This window comes from Patiria miniata, unplaced genomic scaffold, assembly GCF_015706575.1.
Source record: "Patiria miniata isolate m_02_andy unplaced genomic scaffold, ASM1570657v1 HiC_scaffold_5, whole genome shotgun sequence".
Lineage (NCBI taxonomy): Eukaryota > Metazoa > Echinodermata > Asteroidea > Valvatida > Asterinidae > Patiria > Patiria miniata.
The window spans coordinates 21079129-21106829 of NW_024037072.1; the positions used below are offsets into that span (position 1 = coordinate 21079129).

Sequence of the window (27701 nt, forward strand, 5' to 3'; positions counted from 1 at the left end):
ATTATCTTGGAGGTTGGAGATTACCTACAAATTGCTCACTGGCAAATAGGGAAATTTGCCCCCAAAAAGTACACTCCCCCATTTTCAGAACCTTCTGGCAAGATATTTGATGAAGTAATTCATTTGAAAAATCAAAACCAAACGTACCTCAAGATTTGACAATAGATGATGCCAGACAGCCAGACCAAGCAAATATCATTATTTTAGTATATTTTTTCTTTCATTTGGTAAACATGCAGTCTTACTTTTTGTATGGAGTTACTTCACATTTGTACCTTAAACCTGATGTGTCAATCAATATATCCCTGATGAGTCAGACTTTAGTCACGTCTAACAAGGTTGGGACAGATTGGAAGATTGCCATGCGTTTGTTTTCATTCAACCTTAATACATATTCAGGGGAGTCTATATACAGGGTATATCTAAATTTCTTGTGCTATAATTTTAAAAAAAAACCGACTAACTTAATTTTACAGTGTGCTAATATTATTTCTCAGATTGATGGACAATGTATGGAAACAAAGTAAACCTGAAACCTTATCGAGTTTAACAGGTGGTACAGAGAGAATGAACGAAGCGGCTAAGGCAACATAGGCTAGAAAGGTGGCAGTGACAAAGGGAGGCAATGGAGGTATAATTGAGGAGGTGGTGATGGAGACAGAGGATATGAAGGAGGAAAGCTGGCGGAGCCGACGGAGGCTGCAGATGGCAATGGAATGGGGTACAGACAGCAAAGGAAACAGGAGGGGGAGGTGGCAGAGGCTAAAGTGGCACAAAAGGAGATAGAGGAGGCAACAGAGCTGGTAGAGCAGCAATGGCTGTGGAGGCAGGAGAGTCAAAGGAATCAAACAAGGCACTGGAGGAGAGAGAGCCAGAAAGAAGAGGTGGTGTCCACCATTTTTAGGTGGACATTTTTCATTATGTTTAATTTTTTCAGGTGGTGGCAGAGGAGGGGGAGGTAAAACAGGCATTGGAGGGAGTCAGCAGAGTTGACAAAAGGGACACAGAAGATGGCAGAGGTTAAGCAAACGGAGCCTACAGGCAACTAAAGGCGGTGAAGTTGACAGAGGTATCTGATGCAGCTGCACCATTTCAGATATTTTATTTACAGGGGGAGGCAATAATGATGGAAGTGACAGTGAGAGCGACAATTGTGATGCAGGTGAAAAAGGCTTCAGAACTGGCAGAGGCGACGGAGGTGATGATGTGGTGGTGACAGCAACTTGTGATTGCAGAGGCAGCAGTGGCAATGGATGTGGCAAAGGAGTAGGTGGCAAAAGTGACAAGAGCAACAGAGTCGACACGGCAGCAGATGTAACAGGGAACATTCATTCACAGAGGAAATAGAGGCCTGAGAAAAGATGCTGTCAGCGGCAACAAAAGTGCAGCAGAGGTGATTGAGCCAAAAGAGGCCACCTACCCACAAGATTTTCATGAGATATTTATTTTTCTTTTCACTAGTAATAGGAGGGAGGCAACAGAGGCAATCAATCTGATGGATATGATAAAGGCAGTTGTGGAGGCGAAAGAGGCAGCGTGAGGAGATATGGAAGACGCCATTGAACCAGCAAATGCAACCGAGGGGATGGCAGAGGTCTTGGAGGCAACGGAGGCAACAGAAAATAACAGAGACAGCAGGAGAAGCAGCCAGGGAGGATGGGATGGGGCGAGGTGACAGAGGTGATCAAGGCAGCAGAGGTGACTGAGGGCACAGAGATAATTGAGGCACCAGAGGAGATAGAAGAGGAGGCAGGCTGCAGGGAGCTAGCGAAAGCGGTGACAGAAGAGGTGATGGAGGAAAAGGAGACAATGGAAGTGTCGGAGGTGGTGGAGGCAAATTTTAGCAAAAGTGGCAATTGAGGCAGCAAAAGCAGTGGAAGCAACAGAGAAGTCCAGAAAGGTCTTGAAAGGCAACAGAGGTGGTAATAAGGAGTGGAGGCTGAAGTATCGGTGGCAGATTTTTCATTATTAATATATTTTTTTCTTTTAGGTGGCAGTGGAGGCACTACAGGTAATGGAGGTGATGGAGAAGTGAAAGAGGAGGCGACGAAGGGAACAGAAGTGTTGGAGGAGGCAGCCAAAGATGACAGAGGTGAAAGCGGATATAGAGCCGGCAGAGGTGACAGAGGCTTTAGATGCAACAGTGGAGGTGTAAGACATTTTTAGGTGTAAGACACTACGACACAGGTGATGGAGCCAACGGAGGCAGTGCTGGATGTGATGGAGAAGATGGACATAACACAGGCAATGAAAGAGGCAGCAACGTGACGGAGGTGAGAGGGGCTACAGATGTGGCAGAGGCAATGAAGGCAGTAAAGGTAAGATGGGTGATTAAGGAAGCAGGGGAAGTAGTGGAGGTGGGGGAGGTGACAGAGGCAACAAAAAGTGGAGGCTATGGCAGCAACAGAGGCAACGTAGGTAATGGAGACAGCAGAGGTGACTGAGGGGGCCGAGGCAACAGGAACGGAACGGAGGAGGGGGCAGTTTGTCATATTATATTGCCTTGTGTGCTGCAAGTCTTCTCTAAAGAATGTGTGTCTGTAAATCTAGGGAACACCAGAAGCAATCCACATCAATTGCCAACATTATGAAGATGTCCCAATGAGAGACTTGGGCCACAGTGTTCAGTCAGTGGGGCAAGTGTTGTGCTATAAATGGGCTCCACAAAGTTTGTGTTAATTTCTTGTTTTACTGAATTTTGATTCGATTTTGACAGGTTTGGATATGATAAAGATTACCAAGAAAAATTGCTCGATGGTGCACAATTAAGGAAAAATTACATGTTACAGTCTTAGCATGTCTTTAACTGATTACATGCACAATGTTCCTTAAAACTGATGGTGTCGAAAACAATAAATTGCTAAATTTGTTGTGCCAGCACACATTTGGGCAGATTTATAGATTAACACCAATTTGTTATTGAAGTTTCATACAGGATTTTTTATGGGTTTAAAATCTTTAATTTATGGTGCTATTATTTTGTATCTTAACTTTATGACACAGTTTGAAGACTTTTTGTTAAGGTTTGTGTGTAATGTATTAAACTATAGTTTTGAGTGCTGGATCCTGTTTGTTTTACTGTTTTTAATGGTGTGTTTATTAAATACTGGTAAAAAACATAAAAATAAACCTTTAAAAAAAGATAACATTGATTTTGTTCTTTTTCCTTTGTTTTACAGAAAACACTACCTTAATTATGTTACCTATGCATAGGTAACATAATTAAGGTAGTGTTTTCTGTAAATTATTATCACATAGCTATGTGATAATAATTTGCATGACTATTGCAAGAGTCAAAACGACTAACTGAGGCAGTGGAATGGATGTGACCTAGGAACTGGAGGGAATAGAGGAGGCAGCAGAGGCAGTGGCAAAGGTGACAAGGTTGACAGGTGGCAAAGGAGGCATCAAGGCAGATGACTTATGTGGCATTTGGAGTGCCTGGATCGGCTGAAGGCGGCAGAAGTGGCATGGCAGGGTTTGCAGAATGTTTGAGGTTTTGCAGGCAAAACAGGAGGCGCCAGAGCTGATGGAGGAGGTGGAGCAACAGAGGTAGCATAGGCAGCAGAGTAGATGGAATCAACTATGGCAGCAGAGGCACTGGAGGGGATGGGGAGGTGGTGTCACCAATTTCATCCAGATTTTAATTAAGTTTTTAGCAATACTGAAGATTTTCTGGGTTTTGTTTGTTTTGTCTTTTCAGAAAGCAGAGGTGTTGGCGAAGGCAATTGTGACGATGGAGGAGATAGACCAAGTGAAGGTTACAGAGGTATGATGGAGGCAAACGAGGTGGCAAAAGCAGTCGGGGAAGGGGAGACGAGGAAACAGAGATGAATGAGGCAACAGCGGGAACAGAGCTAATGAAAGCACCAGAAGAGATGTAGGAGGCAGAAGGAAAGGAGGCTGTGCCAGTGATTTCTTCGGAAGCAACAATGATGACGGAAGGGGCGATGGGAGCAGCATGGGCAAAGCTGACAAGAGAGGCAGCAAAGGCAGTAGAGGCAACAGAGGTGTGACGGAGGTGATAGGGCAGTGGAGGCAAAAGAGAGATGATGAAGGTGATAGGGCAGTGGAGGCAGAGGCACACCCGGGCAATGGAGGTAAGAGGGCAGTAGCAGATCGGAAAGGAGGAGGTTTCACCCCCCCCCCCCCCCATATGGAGGCATATATTCACTTAATATTGTTTTCCTTACACTTTTTACAGCACAAGCAATGAGAGGGGCAACGGAGGTGATGAAGGAGGCAGGGTAAGCAAAGGAGGCAACAGAGCGGACCAGTTCTCAAAGGCAATGGAGGTTACAGGGTGCGGAGGCAGAGCTAACATGGGCTATGGAAGCAGGAGTTGACCGAGGGATTGAAGTGAGCTCCAAAAAGGGTCAGTATATAGAGGAGGCTGTGTTAGGTTTGGTGCTAGATATTTCCATTTTTTCCTTTTAAAGTAGCAGAGGCTGTAGCAGAGGCAGCACAGGTGATAGAGGCTTTGGGGGTAAGAGAGGCAGTGGCAGAAGCTTGAGATGATGGAGGTGACAGAGGCAAAGAAGGGGCAACAAAGAAACAACAGAGGTGGTGGAGAAGGGAGCAAGAGAACAGACTCCAGATGGGGCAGAGTCGATGGATGCAATGGAGTTGATGGAGGAGGTGGTGCACAAGATGGAGGTGATGGATGTGGCAATGGGGAAATGTGATAGGATTGAGGGGGTGCCAAATGCAACGGAGAAAGGTGTTGGATGTAGAGGAGACAGCAGAATTCACCCAGGCAATTGAGGTAGCGGAGGTGACTGCAGGAGCGAAGGCAGCAGAGGCACCAGAAAGGTCAGAGGAGGTAGCGGATCAGTTATCAGAGGCGACAGAGGGGACGGACGAGACAGAGGGAGAGAAGCTGTTGGAGGTGCAGAGGCTCCGGCTGAACATTGAATTACGGGCAATAATGCATTTCTGTAAACTAAAGATCCAGGCAATATTTGTAATTCATTAATTTTGTTCTTATCGTTTATGTGTATGTAGATTTTAAGTGAACACCAGCAGCAATCCTTCAGTGGCAGAGCAATATTATGAGGATGTCTGTTTCATAAGGACAGACTGAGACAACAGTGATCAATTAGTTGGGCAAGTGATATCTTCAAAAGTGCACGTTTCTACTGCAAATGTCCTTCACAAAGTTTGTTGTAATTCCTTATTTTACTGACTTTTCATTAACTTTTGACATTATCTTGGACGATGAAGATAATTTGCTGGTAAAATCGCACACTGGTGCACATGAAGCTAAAATTACATGTTAAAGTCTTAGTTGGCATGTCTTTGAATAATTACACGCACAATTTTTCCTTTAAACTGATGGTGTCGAACTATATATTGCTAAATTTGTTGTGCTAGCAAACAATTGGGCAGATTTGTAGATTAATAATGCCAATTTGTCATTGAAGCTTGATACAGGGGTGATTATGGGTTTAGATTTTGTTATTTTATTCTGCTATTATTTTGTATTCTTCTCTCTTAACTTTGTGAACTTTTTCAGACCATCTTTGTTTGGGTTTGTGTGTAATGTATTCAACTATAGTTTTGAGTGCTTGATCATATTTGTTTTACTATTTTTAATGGAGTGTTTATTAAACACTGATAACATAAAAATTAAACCTTTAAAAAAAGGTTACGTTGATTTTGTTCTTTTTCCTTTATTTTTTACAGAAAACACTTTAATTATGTTACCTATGTGATAATCATTTTGAATGACTTTTGCAAGAGTCAAAGGACTAATTGAGGCAGTGGAATAGATGTGACCTAGGAACTGGAGGGGATAGAGGAGGCAGAGGAGGCAGCAGAGGCAGTGGCAAAGATGACAAGGTTGACAGGTGGCAAAGGAGGCATCAAGGCAGATGACTTATGTGACATTTGGAGTGCCTGGATCGGCTGAAGGCGGCAGAAGTGGCATGGCAGGGTTTGCAGAATGTTTGAGGTTTTGCAGGCAAAACAGGAGGCACCAGAGCTGATGGAGGAGGTGGAGCAACAGAGGTAGCATAGGCAGCGGAGTAGATGGAATCAAGTTTTTAGCAATACTGAAGATTTTCTGGGTTTTTTTGTTTTGTCTTTTCAGATAGCAGAGGTGTTGGCGAAGGCAATTGTGACGATGGAGGAGATAGACCAAGTGAAGGTAACAGAGGTATGATGGAGGCAAACAAGGCGGCAAAAGCAGTCGGGGAAGGGGAGACGAGGAAACAGAGATGAATGAGGCAACAACAGGAACAGAGCTAATGAAAGCACCAGAAGAGATGGAGGAGGCAGAAGGAAAGGAGGCTGTGCCAGGGATTTCTTCGGAAGCAACAAAGATGACAGAAGGGGCGATGGGAGCAGCATGGGCAAAGCTGACAAGAGAGGCAGCAAAGGCAGTAGAGGCAACAGAGGTGTGACGGAGGTGATAGGGCAGTGGAGGCGAAAGAGAGATGACGAAGGTGATAGGGCAGTGGAGGCAGAGGCACACCCGGGCAATGGAGGTAAGAGGGCAGTAGCAGATCGGAAAGGAGGAGGTTTCACCCCCCCCCCCCCCCATATGGAGGCATATATTCACTTAATATTGTTTTCCTTACACTTTTTACAGCACAAGCAATGAGAGGGGCAACGGAGGTGATGAAGGAAGCAGGGTAAGCAAAGGAGGCAACAGAGCGGACCAGTTCTCAAAGGCAATGGAGGTTACAGGGTGCGGAGGCAGAGCTAACATGGGCTATGGAAGCAGGAGTTGACCGAGGGATTGAAGTGAGCTCCAAAAAGGGTCAGTACATAGAGGAGGCTGTGTTAGGTTTGGTGCTAGATATTTCCATTTTTTCCTTTTAAAGTAGCAGAGGCTGTAGCAGAGGCAGCACAGGTGATAGAGGCTTTGGGGGTAAGAGAGGCAGTGGCAGAAGCTTGAGATGATGGAGGTGACAGAGGCAAAGAAGGGGCAACAAAGAAACAACAGAGGTGGTGGAGAAGGGAGCAAGAGAACAGACTCCAGATGGGGCAGAGTCGATGGATGCAATGGAGTTGATGGAGGAGGTGGTGCACAAGATGGAGGTGATGGATGTGGCAATGGGGAAATGTGAGAGGATTGAGGGGGTGCCAAATGCAACGGAGAAAGGTGTTGGATGTAGAGGAGACAGCAGAATTCACCCAGGCAATTGAGGTAGCGGAGGTGACTGCAGGAGCGAAGGCAGCAGAGGCACCAGAAAGGTCAGAGGAGGTAGCGGATCAGTTATCAGAGGCGACAGAGGGGACGGACGAGACAGAGGGAGAGAAGCTGTTGGAGGTGCAGAGGCTCCGGCTGAACATTGAATTAGGGGCAATAATGCATTTCTGTAAAGTAAAGTTCCAGGCAAAATTTGTAAGTCATTAATTTCGTTTTTATTTTTTATGTTTATGTAGATTTTAAGTGAACACCAGCAGCAATCCTTTAGTGGCAGAGCAATATTATGAGGATTTCTGTCACACAAGGACAGACTGGGACAACAATGTTCACTCAGTTGGGCAAGTGATTTCTTCAAAAGTGCACATGTCTCTACTGTTAATGTCCTGCACAATGTTTGTTTTAATTCCTTATTTTACTGACTTTTCATTAAATTTTGACATTATCTTGGACGATGAAGATAATTTGCTGGTAAAATTGCACACTGGTGCACATTAAGCTAACATTACATGTTAAAGTCTTTGTTAGCATGTCTTCAAATAATTACATGAACAGTTTTTTCTTTTAAACTGATGGTGTTGAACTATATATTGCTGAATTTGTTGTGCTAGCAAACATTTGGGCACATTTGTAGATTAATAATGCCAATTTGTCATTGAAGCTTGATACAGGGGTGATTATGGGTTTAGATTTTGTATTTTATTGTGCTATTTTGTATTCTTCTCTCTTAACTTTGTGAACCTTTTCAGACCATTTTTGTTTGGGTTTGTGTGTAATGTATTCAACCAAAGTGTTGAGTGCTTGAACGGTTTTTTTTATACTCTATATATAAATGGGATGTTTGCACTGTTCATGATAAACACTGATAACAAACATAATTAAAAATAAATCTTTTGAAAAAAAAATGATCAGACTAATTTGGTTCCTTTTCTTTTGTTTACAGTAAACACGACCTTAATTTTGTTACCTATGTGATAATCCTTTTGAATGACTATTGGCTGAGTCAAATGACTAACTGATGAGGCAGTGGAAGTGGATGTGACCAGGGAACCGGAGAGATAGAGGAGGCAGCATGCAGAGGCAGTGCCAGGGTTGACAAGGTTGACAGGTGGCAAAGGAGGCATAAAGCAGATGGCTAATGGGACAGTTGGAGTAGTTGGAGCGGTTGGAGGCAGTGGAGGTAACAGGCAGCGGAGGTGGCAGGGTTTGCAAAATTTTGGAGGGATTATGGAGGCAAAATATAGCGGTAATGGATGCAAGAGAGTCGGTAGCATCAGAGGACTAACAAGGGAAATGAAGGAGGAGACGACAAAGGGAATGGAATTGATGGTGGAGATGGCAAATTAAGAAAAAGGCTTCAGAGATGACAGAGGCAATGGAAGTGGAGAAGGCGGTTTCAAACTTGTCCTTTTGCCAGCTGGTTGGCCTACTCATAAGCTTTCGAACAACGTAAAGTTTGTGGGGAACTTCCCATGTGAAGGTGCCTTTTGACTGCGATATACGAAGTTCGTGTCGCGGACGCTTGCAGGCATTGCTGTTGGATTGTTTGCACAAAGCGTTTACTAGATGCATTGATGCGCTATATCTTGAAGTGCTCCACATTTCTTGAGTTTCAAGACTTGTCTTTTTGCCAGCTGGTTGGCCTACTCATAAGCTGTCGAACAACGTCAAGTTTGTGCAGAACTTTTCATGTTAAGGTGCCTTTTGACTGCGATATACGAAGTTCGTGTCCCGGGCGCTTGCAGACATTGCTGTTTGATTGACTGCACAAAGCGGTTACTATAGATACATTGATGCGCTATATCTTGAATTTGCTCAAAATTCTTGCGTTTCAAGACTTGTCCTTTTGCCAGCTTGTTGGCCTACTCATAAGCTTTCAAACAACGTAAAGTTTGTGCAGACCTTTTCATGTTAAGGTGCCTTTTGACTGCGATATACGAAGTTCGTGTCGCGGGCGCTTGCAGACATTGCTGTTTGATTGGACTGCACAAAGCGGTTACTAGATACATTGATGCGCTATATCTTAAATTTGCTCAAAATTCTTGGGTTTCAAAACTTTTCATTTTGCCAGCTTGTTGGCCTACTCATTAGCTTTCAAACAACGTAAAGTTTGTGCAGAACTTCCCATGTTAAGGTGGCTTTTGACTGCGATATACGAAGTTCGTGTCGCGGGCGCTTGCAGGCATTGCTGTTGGATTGACTGCACAAAGCGGTTACTAGATGCATTGATGCGCTATATCTTGAATTTGCTCCACAATTCTTGGGTTTCAAGACGTGTCCTTTTGCAAGCTTATTGGCTTACTCATAAGCTTTCCAACAACGTCAAGTTTGTGCAGAACTTTCCATGGTAAATTGCCTTTTGACTGCGATATACGAAGTTCGTGTCGCGGGCGCTTGCAGGCTTTGCTGTTGGATTGACTGCACAAAGCGGTTACTAGATACATTGATGCGCTATTTCTTGAATTTGCTCAAGATTCTTGAGTTTCAAAACTGGTCCTTTTGCCAGCTTGTTGACCTACTCAAGACGTGTCATTTTGCCAGCTTGTTAGCCTACTCATAAGCTTTCAAACAACGTAAAGTTTGTGCAGAACTTCCAATGTTAAGGTGCCTTTTGACTGCGATATACGGTGTTCGTGTCGCGGGCGCTTGCAGGCATTGCTGTCGGATTGACTGCACAAAGCGGTTACTAGATGCATTGATGCGCTATATCTTAAATTTGCTCCACAAATCTTGGTTTTCAAGACTTGTCCTTTTGCCAGCTTGTTGGCCTACTTATAAGCTTTCGAACAACGTCAAGTTTGTGCAGAACTTTTCATGTTAAGGTGCCTTTTGACTGCAATATACGAAGTTCGTGTCGCGGGCGCTTGCAGGCATTGCTGTTGGATTGACTGCACAAAGCGGTTACTAGATGCATTGATGCGCTATATCTTGAATTTGCTCCACAATTCTTAGGTTTCAAGACTTGTAATTTTGCCAGCTTGTTGGCCTACTCATAAGCTTTCGAACAACGTAAAGTTTGTGCAGAACTTCCCATGTTAAGGTGCCTTTTGACTGCGATACATATACAAAGTTCGTGTAGCGGGCGCTTGCAGGCATTGCTGTTGGATTGACTTTAGAAAGCGGTTACTAAATGCATTGATGCGCTTTATCTTGAATTGTCAAGAGATTATAAAGACAATTTATTTCATTATTTTGTTTAGAATATACGGTTGCTCTTAAAACGTTAAACTGTACTGAAAAGTGGAGAACTCTGTATTTTTATCTCCATTTTTGGTTCCATTTAATTCTGGAAAAAGAATTGTATCTTTACGCATGACATCGCATGTAAATATTATTGTTGCAAGGCTGCAACAATGTTGGATTCTGGATGCACTGTGATGCTGGTAAAGAAAACTGAAAATGGTTCCACTGGAAGCGGATGAATTTCTGTTCCTTAAAACAATTCACATAGTTCTAACTCACCAAACGATGTGGCTCTCGATATATATTGCAGTGTTATTTGTTTGTTACAGGGAATGGCAAATATACAAGACTAAAAGACCAAATGTATCTTTATGATCGGTTGATGGCAAGTTTGGGGCTATAGGCAATGATTGATCGGTCTACAGAGTTTTTATGAGGAAAAACTTGCAGAGGGTAAAACATGAATAGTTTTTTCTATTAAAACGAAACTACACTGGAATTGGCGTAAAGCATGACTGGTTTCAGTTAACCTTGCTCTTTGTAAATGTTGAGTACAGAATGCTTGCAACGTCAATGAAACTTTCAAATGCAAAGAAAAACCTTCAGGGGAAAGGTATGAACATTTGCCCCTATTGAAAGATCGAATGAAAAAAATCCTGGCAAACATAATCAACTTTGCCACCACCGTCATGGCCGAGGTTATTGCTTTCGGGTCAAAGCTTCCATCATGATGGCGGAAATATCATAGACATGTCATGATATTGGATACATTGAGAGAAATATCGATTCCGCACTGCCTGAAGATTTAGAAAATACCTCTGTGCTAGACTTTCAAAGCGCTGCGCTCAGCCGCTGGAACACATTTTTTGCCCGGGAGTAGGGTGTGCTGCAAGGGCGGATCCAGGGGGGGGGCAAAGGGGGCCATGGCCCCCCCCAAAACGAAATCAATTTTTTTTTTTTTTATGTGACATCGCAATAACGGCAGGCAATGAGTACACCACCATCTTTTCCTCAAAAAAAAACATTGGTTAAAGTGGTCAGAAATTGCCTCAGATCGCACCACAGAGCATCTAGAATCCAAAAAATTTTCGGGGCCCTTAAGCGGGCCCCGAACCCCACGCCGTAATTTTTTTGACCCACTTTTTGACATCGCAATAAAGGCAGGCAATGAGTACACCACCATCTTTTCCTCAAAAAAAAACATTGGTTAAAGTGGTCAGAAATTGCCTCAGATCGCACCGCAGAGCATCTAGAATCCAAAAAAAAATTCGGGGCCCTTAAGCGGGCCCCGAACCCCACGCCGTAATTTTTTTGACCCACTTTTTGACATCGCAATAAAGGCAGGCAATGAGAACACCACCATCTTTTCCTCCCAAAAAAAATTGGTTAAAGTGGTCAGAAATCGCCTCATATCACACCACAGAGCATCTAGAATCCAAAATTTTTTCGGGGCCCTTAAGCGGGCCCCGAACCCCACGCCGTAATTTTTTGGACCCACTTTTTGGGGGGAACCAAAAAATTGTTTGGCCCCCCCCCCAAATTTGTGTTCTGGATCCGCCCTTGGTGTGCTGAAGCATATTCCAGCACCCCAATCCAAATATTTGGGGTGCTGCAGCATAAACATAAACATTATGCAACAATAGGAGCTAAAATGTACATGGAGGGGGTTGCGGCCCCGCCCCTCCCGTGCCCTTCGAACCGCTCTTAAGTTAATTAGTCTGACCAAAAATCACTCTTTAGTTATATTTTCATGTCCCACATGTGCCAAGGCATCAATAAAAATTGTTTCATTTTCCCATTTTTAATTTGAAGTACATTTGCACAGCTTCTATTCGATCTGTTAGTCGGCACTCTGATGCACGCTTTCATATCATATCATGTGCATGTACTTTTCAATGGGAAAAGTTAACATTTGGACATTCTGCGATGGAGGTATGCCATATTTTCATAAACCTGGTGTCAAAATAACCGCAAGGCAACTGAACAACTGTCAAAGAAATTTGGCAGGATTTAAGAAATGCTCAACTTTTAACGTATTTAGCCATCTTGGCCAAACAGTGCATGTATCCAGACACTTTTTGTGTTTTTCTGTAGTCTCGAATAAATCTCGTAAATTCCTGCGTACGCTTTTGGGCCATGCGTGATTGCCCTCGGGACAAGAAAAACATGAGGTCAAACGGGGCTGTGTGCGTTAAATCGACACGGCCACTGACTGTGGCCTTGTAGTCTATTATCAAAGCAGCGCGCTGGAAGTAATGCACATTTGTATGTAAAATTGCCAACCAAATGGGTGATCTAGCACAGCAAGCGTTATTTGGAAATGATATGATGGGCCATGCACGTCGGCAGAATTTGATATCAGCAGAAGACCGTCATTAAAAATGGTGTGGAAAATTACCTTGTGAGGATCGAGTTCGGCGAAATCACTGCTCTTAAAGAAACGACTTTAATTACGGACGCAAGATAATTGCAAGAACATTACACGGAGTGGTTTCCTCCTATGTATCCACACCTGTTCATTGACTTTTTTTCATTACTTACTGAAGAAGCAGACTTAACTTTATCTTTGTTTCAGCTATAGGCCTAAACCGTGTTCCCGTTTCAACAATGAGCCGACGTCACCGGGTATCTTGGAGCCTTATAACACGGTCTATACCGTTCATTCCACGGTGCAACCATCGCTTCATGATCAGGTTGATCACGGCCTACATCGCTTTCTTCGTAACATTGATGTACTTAATTGCTTCCAGTGTTGTCGTTAAATCTACGGCAACACATCATCAACTTTATGCGGGGAAAAGTGTATTCGTTAAATCCACGGCAACACGTCACATTCACACTGGGAACAGAAGGTGGGTAAACATTAACTAGGCGGTAAGTTGGAGTTTAAAACCACTCAAAAGATTTCACCAAAACACATGTGTATGCTGTAAGCAGTGGCAAAATTTGTGTCAAATTTGCCGGGTGCAATTGAGGACCTCATTTTCTGGCGGACGACATTCATTACGGCCTAAGTATTTGGGTTTTAAATAGTCGTGTGTAAATGGGTAAACATTTCGAATTTGGAAAATAACATTGCTAAACATGTCTGAGATATTGCGAAAGGACTCGATTTTTGCAAAATATGTACACACTTCTTTAAATTCCGTGCATGGTGTATATGTCCAAGCATTCATACTCCTACCTCAAAAGTATTCTGGCTGTGCACAGAATTTTGTCAGAGCCAATCGGGTCACAGGGGTATTTCGACACTATTCTGTAATATAGTGTTGATTATCGTCAGATTTGAACAGCACCCCCCCCCCATCTCCCACCTATTGATTTTACGGAGACCAAGTGTCCGGAGAACAAAGTGTCTTCATTGCAGATTGTTTTTGCTGATGCAACCCCCCCCCCCCTGCAAAAATTAGTGTCTGCCGTATTAAAGTAACTGATCTTTGTAACCCATCAGGTCAGTTTAAGGGGAAGGGTTATGAAGTGTTAACGGCCATTATTTATATGCTGTTTTATAATTATTTAGAATATCTGAAAAATTTTACTTTTAATTTGGGATGCGTTTTTGTAGTTCTTGCATCGGTAAAAATCCAAACTTGTAACACTCTTACCACGCCTTTAGTTGAACCAATTTGATGAACGATTCTAATATGAGGAACAAAATACAAAACTGTAATTGTCTCCAGAAATTAGTTACATGTATTATATATATGCCCTCAGATGTGACATTGAATGGCACATGTACTTTCATTTCATGTGCAATGCCACATATATACTATTTGTTCCAAGATATTGATGAAATAGACATCTTAAAACCAAAAACTAAACGTGTGCCTGCATTTTCTGACTATAATTTGCATGCACATTGTGGTAGCATCAGAGGCGCAAGGGAACGATCGCATTACAGACGTTATTTAAATAAAATTCAATCGCGAGTACACCCCCATTTTTCGTGATGGCTGCCACGTCTATGAAAGGTTGAGTTTACGAAGGCCCCATGCACGTCGCATGACTATACAAACAGAGCCGCTGAACCGGCACTACAAAAACAAACACACTAGGCATTCGCGTTTGTTGAGTTACAAACGCAGGGTGATCGGGCTCCCAACTATTTTAAAGGGTTAGTAGGAAAAAAAACAACCCCAAATGGCAGGCCCAATTATTTAACGGAAGTTCTTGTACTTTTCAAGTTACGGAATTTTAAACACAAACACCGTTGTATAAACTTCTGTCCACGGATCACAAAAAGTGTTCTTTTTCAACAAAACGAAAACAATTTACAAAGGGACTCACCCTGTATGAGAATCTGTTTATACAGGAAGTCATGTTTTGTTTTGTTGCCCAAATTTCTGCGTTTTTATTTGCTTAGAGCCTGTTTGGGGGCCTTTTTGGCCTGATTCCACACCCCCCATGTTTTTGCACAAGTTCTCTGGTTTTTTTCATTGAAATTCACTCACATGCCTGATATGACATTGTCCAGTTACGTTGTGAAGAACAGAAAAGAATCACGAAATTCAGCCTTTTACTTTGAAAATATAATGCATATCATTTAGGGTTTGATGAATTTCAATATACATTTTAAATACATCATACACCATATTTCCGATTTGATGTTGATGACATCATCAGTTACAATGTGTTAAGTAGGCCTAAATATTGATTTGGCTCACGGGATGTATAATCATGAAGTGCATAGACTTCCGAAAATTTGGAAATTATAATGGATATTTAAGTGTATATACAAATAACACATAACTTCCGGTTTGATGAAGAGCATTTGAAAGCCCAAGGACAACAATGTTTACCGGATATCACTATTTGTGCTACGAACATAGTCAGATATGAATCAAAATAATGATTGATTTGAATTAAAGAAAAGAAAACTGATCATTTTGAAATTCTCCCTACACTAACCCTCGGTCTGATGACTTCACCACTCTGAAGCCTTGCAAAGTAATTTGGGGTCGTCGACAGAATTTCTAGGTGCAATTTAGTACAATTTTTGACGAATTGTTTGTAAATTTAAAAGTTCATCCGTCTTTGATGTGCCGCTAGAGGGCGCCCGTGTAAATGATGACGTCATAATACCACCACGTCAACTGTTCAGAAGAAATCATTATTTTGATTTCAGGGCCATTTCTGTGTTCTGTATTAACCTAACTTTGACCTTCCGGTAGCCCCGGAAGGAAAGGTCAGACGACTTTGACTGCGGTATAATCAAAAATATTCATCAAGTTAATTATGGTCCATATTGGGTCACAACCTACGAGCGTGATCGTCCTCTTTTGTTGATAAGTTACAAATGACGGAAAATTGTCATATTTTGACCCAAAATCGCTTGTAATTTGACACCTGATGATGCCGTTATCATGACGTTAGAGTAATATGCACCACTCGGGATCAGGATCGATGTAATGTTCGATAAAGTTACAAGTTAATACATAAACCGTTCAGGAGAAAACATGCGGAGTATTTTTGTCCGGGACAAAAAAAGTAAGAAAGATTAATATGTACCATTTCAAAAAGGTGACCGGGTCGTACCCCCCCCCCCCCAAAAAAAGAAAGGACCGTGAAGAGCAATGAACAGCGACTGAGTCCATCGCATGCCAAGCTGTATGCACACACAAGAAATATGCAGGGCTTTGTATCGTAATCAATGTTGGGTGCTAACTCTGGGCAAAAGTGATTTGTAAAACTTGAAGGGCTGTGAAGTGCAAAAGACTAGGACGGTTAATTAGTCAGATTGTTTACAAGCTCCATCAGTTCAAGAATCAGTTCAAGATTTCCCTTTCCCCCCGAAATATTTAACAAAAGAGAATAACAAACAACGACACCCATATCATAAATTGACATATACAAATATGTTTAGTTGGTTAATGGTTGTTGTAGCCTATTATTAAGCTGCAGAAATAACAATATTGAAGTAATAAACATGCTCAAAAAATATCTCAGTTGTTTCGAGTTGTTTCATTAGTACGGATAGAGGTACAGATAGGTACACGAGGAAACTTCACCAAAACCTTTTTGAGTACTAATAAAAAAAAAGTAATATCGTTACCGGTACACACTCTTAAACCATTCGTTCCTCCATAATAACATAAACAGGCTGTAACATCCGAACGCCTCCCCGCACTAACTGGGTCTTACAAGCCAAATATCCTAAAACTGACCAGCACCCCCCCCCCCCCCCCGCATCAACCACGCAATTCACAACAGTGATGCTTAGCCTATAATTATGAACACTTTATCTTTTTAAATTTTCTCGACAGCATGACGACGCGAGGTCCCAATTGCACTGGCTGGACCTGCAACCAAGCTGTCACACCGACACCACCGACCAATCATTCACTTCAGTAAGTATTCAGCCCCACCTTATGCATGCTTTTGTCGATTAGATTTTGGAAGGGATCTGGGTCTGAAAGTGCAGGATTAGTTAATGGATTCTTCACCATTTTGTATGTGCGAATAAGCTATTTGTAGAGACCATGAACCTCTGTGTACAACTGAACAGCTTCGTGTGCGCGCACTGACCCTGTGCCTTTTCGCCCACCTAATCTAACCACATAGGTCAATGGACTGGACCATTTATTCAATGGGGGAGCGGAGAGGTAGACCGACACAGGCATGTGCATGTAGACTACAAAATGTTTGACTTTAAGGATTTGTTTTGTTGAATAACTTTAACGATGTAAAGCGGCCTTTTGGGAATTGTGGCGGGAATCTCCCCGGGCCAACCTAGGTCTGTTTGGACCAAGTCTGACACTTATTAGGGTGGAGACAATCTTCTCAAACCAAGGCTCTTCCCTAAACGAGAGACCACTCAGAGCGACCTCAACGCTAAGGGTGCAGGTCCGTTTTGAAGGAAATATATACCCTCGATTGTGAATGATTGTTAATACTGTCTATTAATTACACAATAAACCTGTTAACGAAGTCGGTGCAGGCAATACAATTATACTTTACCTCACAACATTCAATAAAATTAATGTAAAGTAATTGAGATTCACTTGGGGCTGTTTTATTAGCTGGGTTCTTAATTATTGGGGAGAGAACCTACTGCAGCCTCAGTAATGCACAACAATGCCAGCAATGCACCACAGTGTAACCAATTCGATATAGGCCTACAACAACAATGCACATGCGCCCGTATCAGCATTACACATGCGCATTAGCATTAGCGCATCAGCTTTATACAACCGCATCAGCAATGTACAATTACCGCATCATATCAGCATTACACAGACGCATCATCATTACACAAGCGAATCAGCATTACACAGGCACATCAGCATATGCAACCGCATCGGCATTACACACATCCACGCCTGCACATGCAAATAAGCTGGCATCAGCAGCTTTGTTTTAGTCGCGACTCCGTTTCAGAAACATGGGCAACGTATAAACCTACGTGCAGCTTATACGGCTTTGTACTAGCTGCGCCGTATGCATTTAATACCACAAAATCACAGAGCGCAAGTATTACCTATATACTTCTCTGCCTCTGTCTGGCGCACACTATAAGAGCGTCACGCACGCATACACAAGGGCGCTAGCTATGTGCAATACAAAAATGCATTGGGAATACATGTACCTACCAGCAATAAGTCAACTTTCCGCCACAATGTTAACAACCTCTTTGTTGTCATAATTTCGCGTCTAGGAGGCCAAATAAAAAAAAAACATGTTTAGCGTCCAGCCTTTTTGCAAAAGAAGGGAGCGGGAGGCCCCCTTTCCCCCCCCCCCTCCAAAATGACCGCCCGACTGGGATATTTTTCAAGATGGCCGCCAGGTTTTGTTTTTAAATGGCCCCATTGGACTCGGGAAATTGCATACAAGCTTTACAATTATATGGGCTAGATGCAACAGACAAAGAAGCCAAAATGATGTCACTGTTGAAATTTTATTCTTTTTTTCGGTTAGAAAAAGGAGGCGTCCTCCAAAAAGGAAGTGGGCGGGGGCGCTAAACATGTTTTTTTTTATTTGGCCCGATATGTTAAGTCATCAATGTAATTAGCTCAGTCATGACGTCTTACACTCTAAAAAATAGTTGCTCAATATTGGGTAAAATTACTACCTTTTCGAGAGTAAAAAGGGAACATGGTCGTCAACTTGTGTACTTTTTTTTACACAACAGCTAAAGTGTAGAAAAGTACCCATTTCAGTGTAACTTTTACCCATAATTGTGTTACGTGTTTGCACAACAAAGTTGGGTAAGAAAGTTTACCCATGTGACGACCATGTTCCCTTTTTACTCAATTATTGGGTAAACTTTACCCAACCCTCCTTTTACCCAAGTGTTGTGTCAGTTTCTTACCCAGATATTGGGTTCTAATTTTTACCCTGCACTGTTGGGTTCTAAATTTACCCATCACTTGGGTTGTTTTTAAATTAGTTGTTGTGTACCTTTGTTATTGATCCTTGCGGTTTTATTCAACTTTGAACTCTGCAATGTGAATTGCATGCTAGAGACAGCAGTCGCGAGGGATTTCAATAACTGAGTCCTGCAGGGTTGGAAAGTCAGTAAAATGAATAAGATGATATTTCCCCAAATATGGTGCTGATGCATGAGGACTATTACGAGGAACGTGGGCTAAATGATGGGCAGGGTGTTAGAATTCCCTCAATCAACTCATTCAAAAACAATTCCCCAAATGTCGGTCACTTTACTCCGTGTTTCTAGATCTGAGAACACTCACTATACGGTACATGAAACGCATGCATCATGTGCATGGAAACGTGGTTGGTAGAGCCGTGACGTCCAAGTTGCAAATAAATGTCTAAATAGTAAGCATGTCACTTCTCCAATCTCCCCGATATTAATCCTCATACATCAGCATCGCATTTGGAGGAAATAACACTGAAATTCATTTCACTGACTTACCTGGAACAAAGAAATCACGTCTTAAAAATCCCCAAATTGTTGAAGGTCTCACAAGCGGCGGCCATGTTGTACATGAGTGATGACGCGTGCACAATATTGGGTTAACGTTGTCACGTGCGTCAGTTTACCCCACACAGTGGTAACTTTTACTAATGTCGTGGTAAATTCTACTCTTCGACGTGTACAATGAAATAATTGTTACACAGTGGTGGGGTAAATCCAGTTTCTTTAACCCATCGCTTGGGTAATAATACCATGATTTTAACTGTTTGCCTGTGCTGCTGGGACTTGTAGTCAATGTTGGGTACTATTTTACACTTTTCATGTGTAACACATTTGACACAAGTAGGAGGTACAAGCGAAATTTTCATTTTGCTCAATATTGGGCAGAAATGACACAATTTTTTTACACAACAGTTTTACACAACATAAATTTACACTTCTTTTTTAGAGTGTAGGTTCTACCAAGCTAAAGCATTTCTCAATTCTTGTTAACTATTCCTCTTGCAGCACTCAGTACTTTAGAAATGGCGTCAGGGTACAGCAAAACCAACTCTTATCTGATCTTGTTAAGGCCGAGTAAAAACAAAATAGTTTCTCGTCCGGGTTTTTGAAAAAAGGGAGGAAGCGGGGCTTTTTATTTATTTATTTTTTTTTTCAAGATGACCGCCTTTTCAAAATTACCTGCAACCGTTGATGTTCCACTGTTCAAAGACACTTTTAAAGATGAAAGACAAGTTGGACAAGAGAACTGAACATATTTACAGTGTCATTTGGAGTTGTATTGGTATTGGTATTTATTTTCCGATGAATTTGTAGACTTTTTCGGTGTTTTCCTACTACATTTTTCAAAAATAAAAAATAATAAAAAAATCCAGGCGGCCTCCAAAAAGGAAGCGGGCGGGGACGAGAAACTTGGGTGTTTTTTTTACTTCGCCTATTAACTCAATAATATTTGTTGGTTTTTTTTGGTCATGTTACCAGACCCTGGGCTGCTGACAATTACACAAATCGTTTCTTCTGGGAAACCTTCCTTGAGTCCGGGGAATTTGTCACCTTCAAAGGAGGAGAAGGACAGGAGCTTGAATTCAGGAAAAATCCAGGCTATGTTCCATCGGTGAGACAAAGCAAGCTTAATTGCGCGCGACCGTGGTGCAGGTGCCACGGGAGAGCTCTGTCACTTTTGCGGCCATAGCGCACCGTGCGACCGCGTTGTACAAAATGCACTGTACACGATGCATTGTTTAATTGGTGGCGCGTATATACACCCTCCCCATTCCACCGTTTGAATGTTTGCGGGAATTCCGTAGTCTTTTTTTTTTAGGGTGGGGTTGGGAATACCATTTAAATAGTTATACCCAAAAGCCCTTTCTGGTTCTTTCATTTTAATTGGATGCAAATTGATATTATTTCTAGACCACCTCCTAATGACCAAACATTATGCATGCAACATGTACTGATGAAACCCATTCTCCATTTGGGGTTTCGCCTTAGGGATATATCTTTGCTTCAGTTTCTTCCCCTTCATTTTTTTTTAATCTTCACTGTCACTATGAAAACTGAAAGAAAAATACTGCACAGAATATTGTTACATTCACTTCTAGTGGTAAATAGAAAATGGTGGTCCATCCCTTTGATCAAGTATTTGTCTGTATTCTTCATTGATTCATTGGCTTAACTTTGCTTTCCCTTGACTGTGTTTTGCAGAAATGCCCGACCTCAATTCAGCGGAGAATGTCCAACAATAGGAGAGGCCGTACAATATTCCACCCAGAGATTCACTTGCTAATGAACAGCAAACTTTTAAACGAGTCCGAGTTCAAAAGACTGGGCCCGTATTACATGCCATTCGGTTACAAATACAGGAAGGATCAGTTGCGGTATAAAGGTAGGTATTGGGCCTTCAAATTCACCAGGTTTGCACATGGCAGTCATTCCAGACCCGTCAACCTGACTTCAAGGAGCTGTGGTTTGCTCTTATGAAAACTCGTGGCGATTTTTTTTCCGGATTCGAATCCCGACCTTGCTGACGCGAGGATTGTTTTTCCAGTTTGTACTCAATTCTGAAAGTTTTACGCCAAAATGTATCTTGAGTATTCCTGCAACGTCTACAAATGAACATTTCTAATGCCAAGCTGACCATTTCTAATACCAAACTTGCCACTTAAATAAGAGGTAATGCCAATCCCCTAGAAAATGACTCAAATCTACCTGTAAGTCGTATAAATGTACCATAACCGCACGTTAAATAATCTCCTTCCCTTTTTGTACCATTAGATTACCTTGCTGCGCTCAAAATCTTCCCACCAAAAACTTCCATATTCGCATTTTCAAACGACCATCCCCGGCCTGAATGTCTGTCCTGTGCAGTCGTCGGTAATGGCGGCATACTCAAAGGATCCCGGAAAGGTGCAGAGATTGACAGCCATCACATGGTCTTCCGGTAAAGTCCCTCCACACTTCCTAATATTTAATCTAAAAATATTAAATTGTTACTTTTGTTATTATTATTATTATTATTATTATTCTGGTTTATTATTCATTGTGTTTGTGTAGCCAGAGGCCAAATTGTCACAATGCGTACAAATTAAAAACACAAAATCAGAAATACAAATCTACTAAAACATTTACCATCATACATACAAATATCAGAATACAGTTCCTCTAAAAAAAAAAAGAGTGAAGATTTGCACATCGGAATATAAAAAAGGCGCACTCTACCAGAATAGTACATGATAAAAAAGTTGTGTTTTTTTTTTCCTAAGTATGCAGTACATGAATAAAATAAGATTTTGTATTATTGTATTTTTATTTATTTTTTTTATTTTTGATTATCAAATTTTAGTATGAATGGGAGTTAAGACTTGGAACTGGTGTTCAAAAGGTCAACAAAATATGGGATGGGGCTGTTCTGGTATCGTTTAGTCTTGCACATCATTTTGGATAAGTTAACTATCTTTTGACTGGAAAACGGTTCAACTTGCAACCGGTTGGCATTTTTGTGTCGTATAACGGCTGTTTTGGGAGACACCATAACAGGTCCTAGATTATGACCGTATGTTCGTAGCCCCGTATTTTAAGGTTTCGGAATTGTATGTTCTCATTTCCTAGACATTTGCCTGAATTCCACAACACTTGGATATAAGGCTCATTGGTCGAGTAGCAAAGTTAATGTGGGATATTTTTCTTTCATAAATGTGTTGAAAGTTTACATTATACAGGCATTCATGGATTTTGATAAAACGTATATAAGGGGGGGGGGGGGGGTAGGGGATCAAAGATCCAGGAATTGGCGAGCTGAAAGATAGCGACAAGAGACAGGGCGGTTGGAATTGATGGTAGATGCTTTGTTTGGTACAGCACTGAACCATGATGCCGGACCACATACCACCCAAACCACAACACCTTCCTGTCCAGGGATCACTCCACTTTCAAGAAGGGGATCTCTCTGGATTATATAACCTATAGTCTTGCAGACATTGAAATAAACTAAGATAATACTTAAATAGAAAAAAATTGACGGGGGTGTTTCAAGCAAAAAAAGGGGAAAATACTGAAGTCTGAGAGAGTAAAGCCCGGTTCATACTCGGCGCGAAAGCGAAAGCGAACGCGAATCTGTGACGTCATGGCAAGTATTCGCGCTGCGAATTCGCAAAGGTTGAACACATTTCAACTCGGGCAAATTTCGCAGCGAATGTTTCATGACGTCAAATTCGCTTCGCATTCGCATTCGCATGAAGTATGAACCGGGTTTTATACATCAAGATGTAGGGGTCATTAGAGGTCATTTTCATGCTTCAAATGTTTCCTTGTCCATGAAGAATTTGATGGATTTCAATGTCACTTGGATGGAGTGATCCTTGGGTGGGGGTTCATCACAACTCTTCCAAAATTGGAGGTCAAATGTTATTTAGGGGTCATTGTAGGTCGTTGTTTAACAATGCATACCATTTAACTTGTTTTAAGAACATAAAACATATAGGGATCGACCGCGGAAAAAGGCGACACATGCGATCCGCGGATCACTTGTTATTTAAGTGTCATTATTTGCCCCTACATGGTGTAGTTGTGCATGGTATACACAAGTTCTTTTGGCGTACCAGGCTGTCAGTCACAGGTCAACCAGTCCCTGCAGGACCATGACTCACAACCCACTTAAATAGACCATTATCATGGTGCGGCCATCTTGATTTTTCCCATTCAAATCAACGTAACCAAAGCGAGGCTGGAAGGGAAAAATAGTCTGGTTCCTTTTTGCACAAAAAATTATCATTCAGTATACTGTTATTGGATACGGGGAACATGAAATGGTGGCAGCATAATAAAGGTCTACAGCTTGAAAAGGGAATTCCTTTGTTAAAGTGACATCTCTTAGTCAGTTGAAGTTTCCCCAGCATTTAAAAAAAGAAACTCAGTAAAAATTTGACTAGGAAAACAATTACACTTTACTAGACGTTCTTGGTCAGCTCAATGCAATTGAAAAACCGTCAAAATGATTTTCCAGTCAGGATCATTGACTGGCAATATTATCGGGTCACTTCTAGATAGATAAGATTATTAGGTCACTACTTAGCACGAGAGAATACTTTGGCTGATTTTTAAAAACTTCTTGTTTTTGATGAACTGTGTTGATTGTATCATTTGCATCCAGTGTTAACAAGGCTATTAGACGAAACCATGAAAGGGATGTTGGGAATCGCACAACACATTACATTTTCTATGACCGATCTCTACGCAAGACCAATGCAACGGACGTCCCAAATGATAAGGTAGGAGTGATTGTAGCACTGTTCAGCCATATTGGATTTCTCTTTTTGCAAATGCGTTGAATCCACGCAATGATGCTGTGGCCGTTTTATATTGATAGGCTTGCACTGATTAGTTGTATTCAATATTATATTGAACATTGAATATTGAATATTATGTATTTAACAATATCGTCCATACTTGGCGATTTTTATCCCAGGCAAGTTGGTTGTACTTGCAGAGCCGTAATCGAGAGCAGGGGTTCGTTCTTAACCATGGAACAGCAGAAACATTGTCACTTGTGTATATCATCTTAACCGTTTATTGGGCTTCTCCTTATTATTCAGTTCAAAACTGACTTTGTTTCCCTTCGTTCACAAAATTCAGGGATTAATTTACGTATTCGTGCCGTGCCGGGACAACGACTATAAATACATCACTTCCGTCGTGCGAGGCAAGGAACCAAAGCTTAAAGCCGCCGCTCAAGATGTTAGAATCCTGCATCCAGACTTCATAAGATACATCAATAAAATGTAAGCACTTCATAATTACGAGAAAGCTAGCCATTTTTCACGCGTCTGACACGGACGTTGTTGTCCTTAGCTTTGGCACGTGACAACGATATAGACCATTACCATGTTGCAGCCATTTGATTTTTTTCCTATTCAAATCAATGTAACCAAAGTGAGGCTGGAATAGTCAGGTTCCTTTTTGCACAAACAAGTTATCATTCAGTACTGTTATTGGATGAAGGGAACATGACTGAAACTGATTTTAGCCAATTCGTCAGGGGTGCTGTGCTTGTATTGTTTCTGTTTTGTCTGTAGTTTTAATTGTTTTTTGTAAATTTTAAAAGGCGATTTTTCATGTGTGTGTTTTTTTCTGTGAATATTGTGCATAATGTTCTTTTTAAACTGTGCTGTTTTGTATTTACCTGAGAAAATCAATATATTAAATGAAATGAAATAAAATGAAAAGTTAATAAAGCTGAGGTCACACAGCTCATGGAATTTTATCTCAAAGATATGTGACAATCCACTGTCTTGCCTCTTCTCCTGGTGTTTTTCCAGATGGGTGAACTCCCCCCAGAAGTCCTACCGTCCCACCACGGGTGGCATTATGCTCATGGCTGCCTTTCACTTTGGCTGCGACCAAGTCAGCGTCTACGGAATGGGTTATAACGTCAAGTACTCCCTTTACTATACCGACACCGTGTTTCGTCGCATTAGTATGAAAATAGAGAAAGGACGCAACACCGCCCACGACATACACAGCGAGTTGGCCATATTAAAGGGTCTGGACCGGGCGGGGATCATCAGTTGGTACAAGCGGGACGTGAAGGAGTTCTTTACCACGGGGAGCAACTCATGATGACATTAACAGTATACTCTTTGCGGTAGATCGTCGTAAAGCAAAGGGTGTACTGCAAAATACAGACTTTTGGGGTCGTTACTATAGGTTGTCTATACTTTAGCCCTTATTTCTTTGAGCATTCTTTTTGTATACTGGGTTGAGCACGAGATGCACGTACCCACCATCCTTTGCAACGCCTGTGTTTCCTTCCCAAATTTTCGTGAGAGGAATAGAGCCTGATAGATAGTTCACCCCTGGTGGCCCGCTTGCGAGCCCTTAAATAGGATTCCGACCAAATTAAAGTGCATGATGCCCGATTGAACAGTGCATGATTCCACAGCATCAACTGGTATATAATTCCTTAATTCGCACTACGCAAGTTGTGATATACAACCACAGAGATAGACCTGCAGGGTTGCCAAAAACAAGTTTACACTTTTTCAGACGCAGATTTCTCAAAATTGGGGAGACATATTGAAATTGTTTTAAGATATAGGCCTACCTAATCTACAAGATTTTGGTGTTAGGCCCCCTGTATGGTGAAAATGGCATCGAAAATAAATTTTGTGAAGCCATGTTCACAAAAATGTCAGATAGCAGTTTGTCCACATGCATGTATTTGGGCATCGTTATGGCAGTTCTTTGTGCATGCAGTGCTATTGTTTTGACCAGGTGTCATAGACTTGCATATGGACAAACTGGTTTTTGACAGTTTCTCTGCAATGATGTCTCCCCAATCCCCACCTAACTCTCATAGGAAAGTGCACATGTAAACAAAGCGTGACGTCTAGGTATCGGGTCTATTCCACCTACAATTACTGTGCAACTGCAAGATGTTCCTGCAAAGCACTGAACTGTGCAGATGTGAGTGAAGAGATGTGTGCAAATACAGCCAGCCACCCTGATGCTGACACTTTTTGCGAACTCATACAATGACTGATACGATTTCAGGAAAGCATGTAACCAGTTCAAATATACATAAATACATTACATGCAACACAAATCTTGTGTAATCCACCCAGATCTGGATTTAACTTGTGAAACTATACTCGTCGGTCTCAAGCTTTTCTTTCTGAATGAGGTCATAGATATCAAATGCCTTGTCAAACTTATGTCAAATTACAAGTGATTTATATTTCATTCGCTTAATCATCTGAGCTTGATAACTTATTGCTCTTTGACTTATTGAACTATGTCATTTTTTAGACCTTTTCCAATGGGTGTAAATGATATATCTTTGATATAAACTGTAAAGTCCCCGGCCATTTTGAAGTTTAAAATGGCTGTTACAGTTTGAGTGTACACTGCCAAGGAGGCCAGCATTGTATTCAGGATACAATATAAAAGACCAAGACATAAATGTCTCAAAAGTCGATTTCTTTATCAATTTATATGTGTACAATATGTAGGATAGATGTTTAAAGAGGCTGCCATTCAGAAATTCAAATTGGCAACCCTAGGGCGTTGGAAAAAGGGGACCAAACGAATTTTTTTGGACTTGTTGAGGTGTCCATAGGTGATCCTTTGAGTTTCAAAGAATGTATACCTGAAATGCATATGGGCTCCCCCAAGCCCACTTTTGGAATTTGCCCCCTTTTTATAAAAAGGGGGTGACACACCCCCAAAAAGGAACATTTTTTATGATTTGACAAGCAAGCATTCTGTCGGGCCGGTTTTCTGTACTGAATGAAAACAAAAACCAAAAACACCCCAAAAAGTCTGTCACAGCTCGATTTTCTGGTTATGACATTTGCTCTTGCTTGTATGAAATGTGGCCCCACCCCTGAAGAGGAAAATTTCTGGATTTTTTTTTCTCGTGCTTAAGCTCTTGGGTGAGCTGTCCAAATGCTAAAAAAAGGAGAAATTATCTGAATCTTTTTTTTGCGCACGAAACCCCCCCCCAACTTTCTAAAGTCATGGCCCGCCCATAAAAGGGTCAGCAAAAAAAATCATATAAGTTCCGAAGCAAACTCTCACATTTCTTCCAGTTATGCGAAAGATGCAGCAAGACGTTCGTGCAACGTGCACTGCGGGTCAGCTCTTTTGTTTTGTGTAGTGTGGGACTGAACACGAAAATAACAACGTCTAGACTAATAGTAATACCGTATTAAAGCCCACTGACAATGGCACAGCGCCAATACAAAAAAAAATGTGGTATCTGACACGTCCGCAAAAGGGCGAATACATGTAGCTGAAAAATGATTCGATGACGTCGAGATTTACCAAGGCGTGATTGGACACTCCACATATTAGCCCCACCTACTCAAAGTCTTATCTGTATTCGCATAATGAGAGCGTGCGCTGGAAATCTAGCGCAAAATGAAGAAAAAGATAAGCTTTTGCGGACGATTGGACCAAGGCGTTCGATCAGATCCAAATGATTTGCATAAA

The 27701-nt window shown here is 41.7% G+C and overlaps 1 protein-coding gene across 1 annotated transcript; it reads left to right on the forward strand.

Annotated features, from left to right (window-relative positions):
- Positions 1-3220: 3220 nt before the first annotated feature.
- LOC119741545 (alpha-N-acetylgalactosaminide alpha-2,6-sialyltransferase 2-like) lies at positions 3221-26680 on the forward strand. The gene is made up of 12 exons (XM_038217340.1): positions 3221-4100; positions 4205-4375; positions 6092-6488; positions 6593-6763; positions 12912-13188; positions 16600-16683; positions 20196-20328; positions 20919-21099; positions 21489-21654; positions 23863-23980; positions 24345-24490; positions 25028-26680. Exons 4-12 carry the CDS (start codon positions 6718-6720, stop codon positions 25326-25328), a joined length of 1452 nt encoding a protein of 483 aa, XP_038073268.1. The 5' UTR covers positions 3221-4100; positions 4205-4375; positions 6092-6488; positions 6593-6717; the 3' UTR covers positions 25329-26680.
- The last annotated feature ends 1021 nt before the right edge of the window (positions 26681-27701 follow it).

Bases quoted from the DNA above. Each gene is read 5' to 3' on its own strand.
- LOC119741545 (XM_038217340.1), top strand. From the start codon at position 6,718: ATGGAAGCAGGAGTTGACCGAGGGATTGAAGTGAGCTCCAAAAAGG. The intron at 23,981-24,344 runs GTAGGAGTGATT...CACAAAATTCAG, and splicing joins CGGACGTCCCAAATGATAAG to GGATTAATTTACGTATTCGT. The intron at 24,491-25,027 runs GTAAGCACTTCA...GTGTTTTTCCAG, and splicing joins ATAAGATACATCAATAAAAT to ATGGGTGAACTCCCCCCAGA.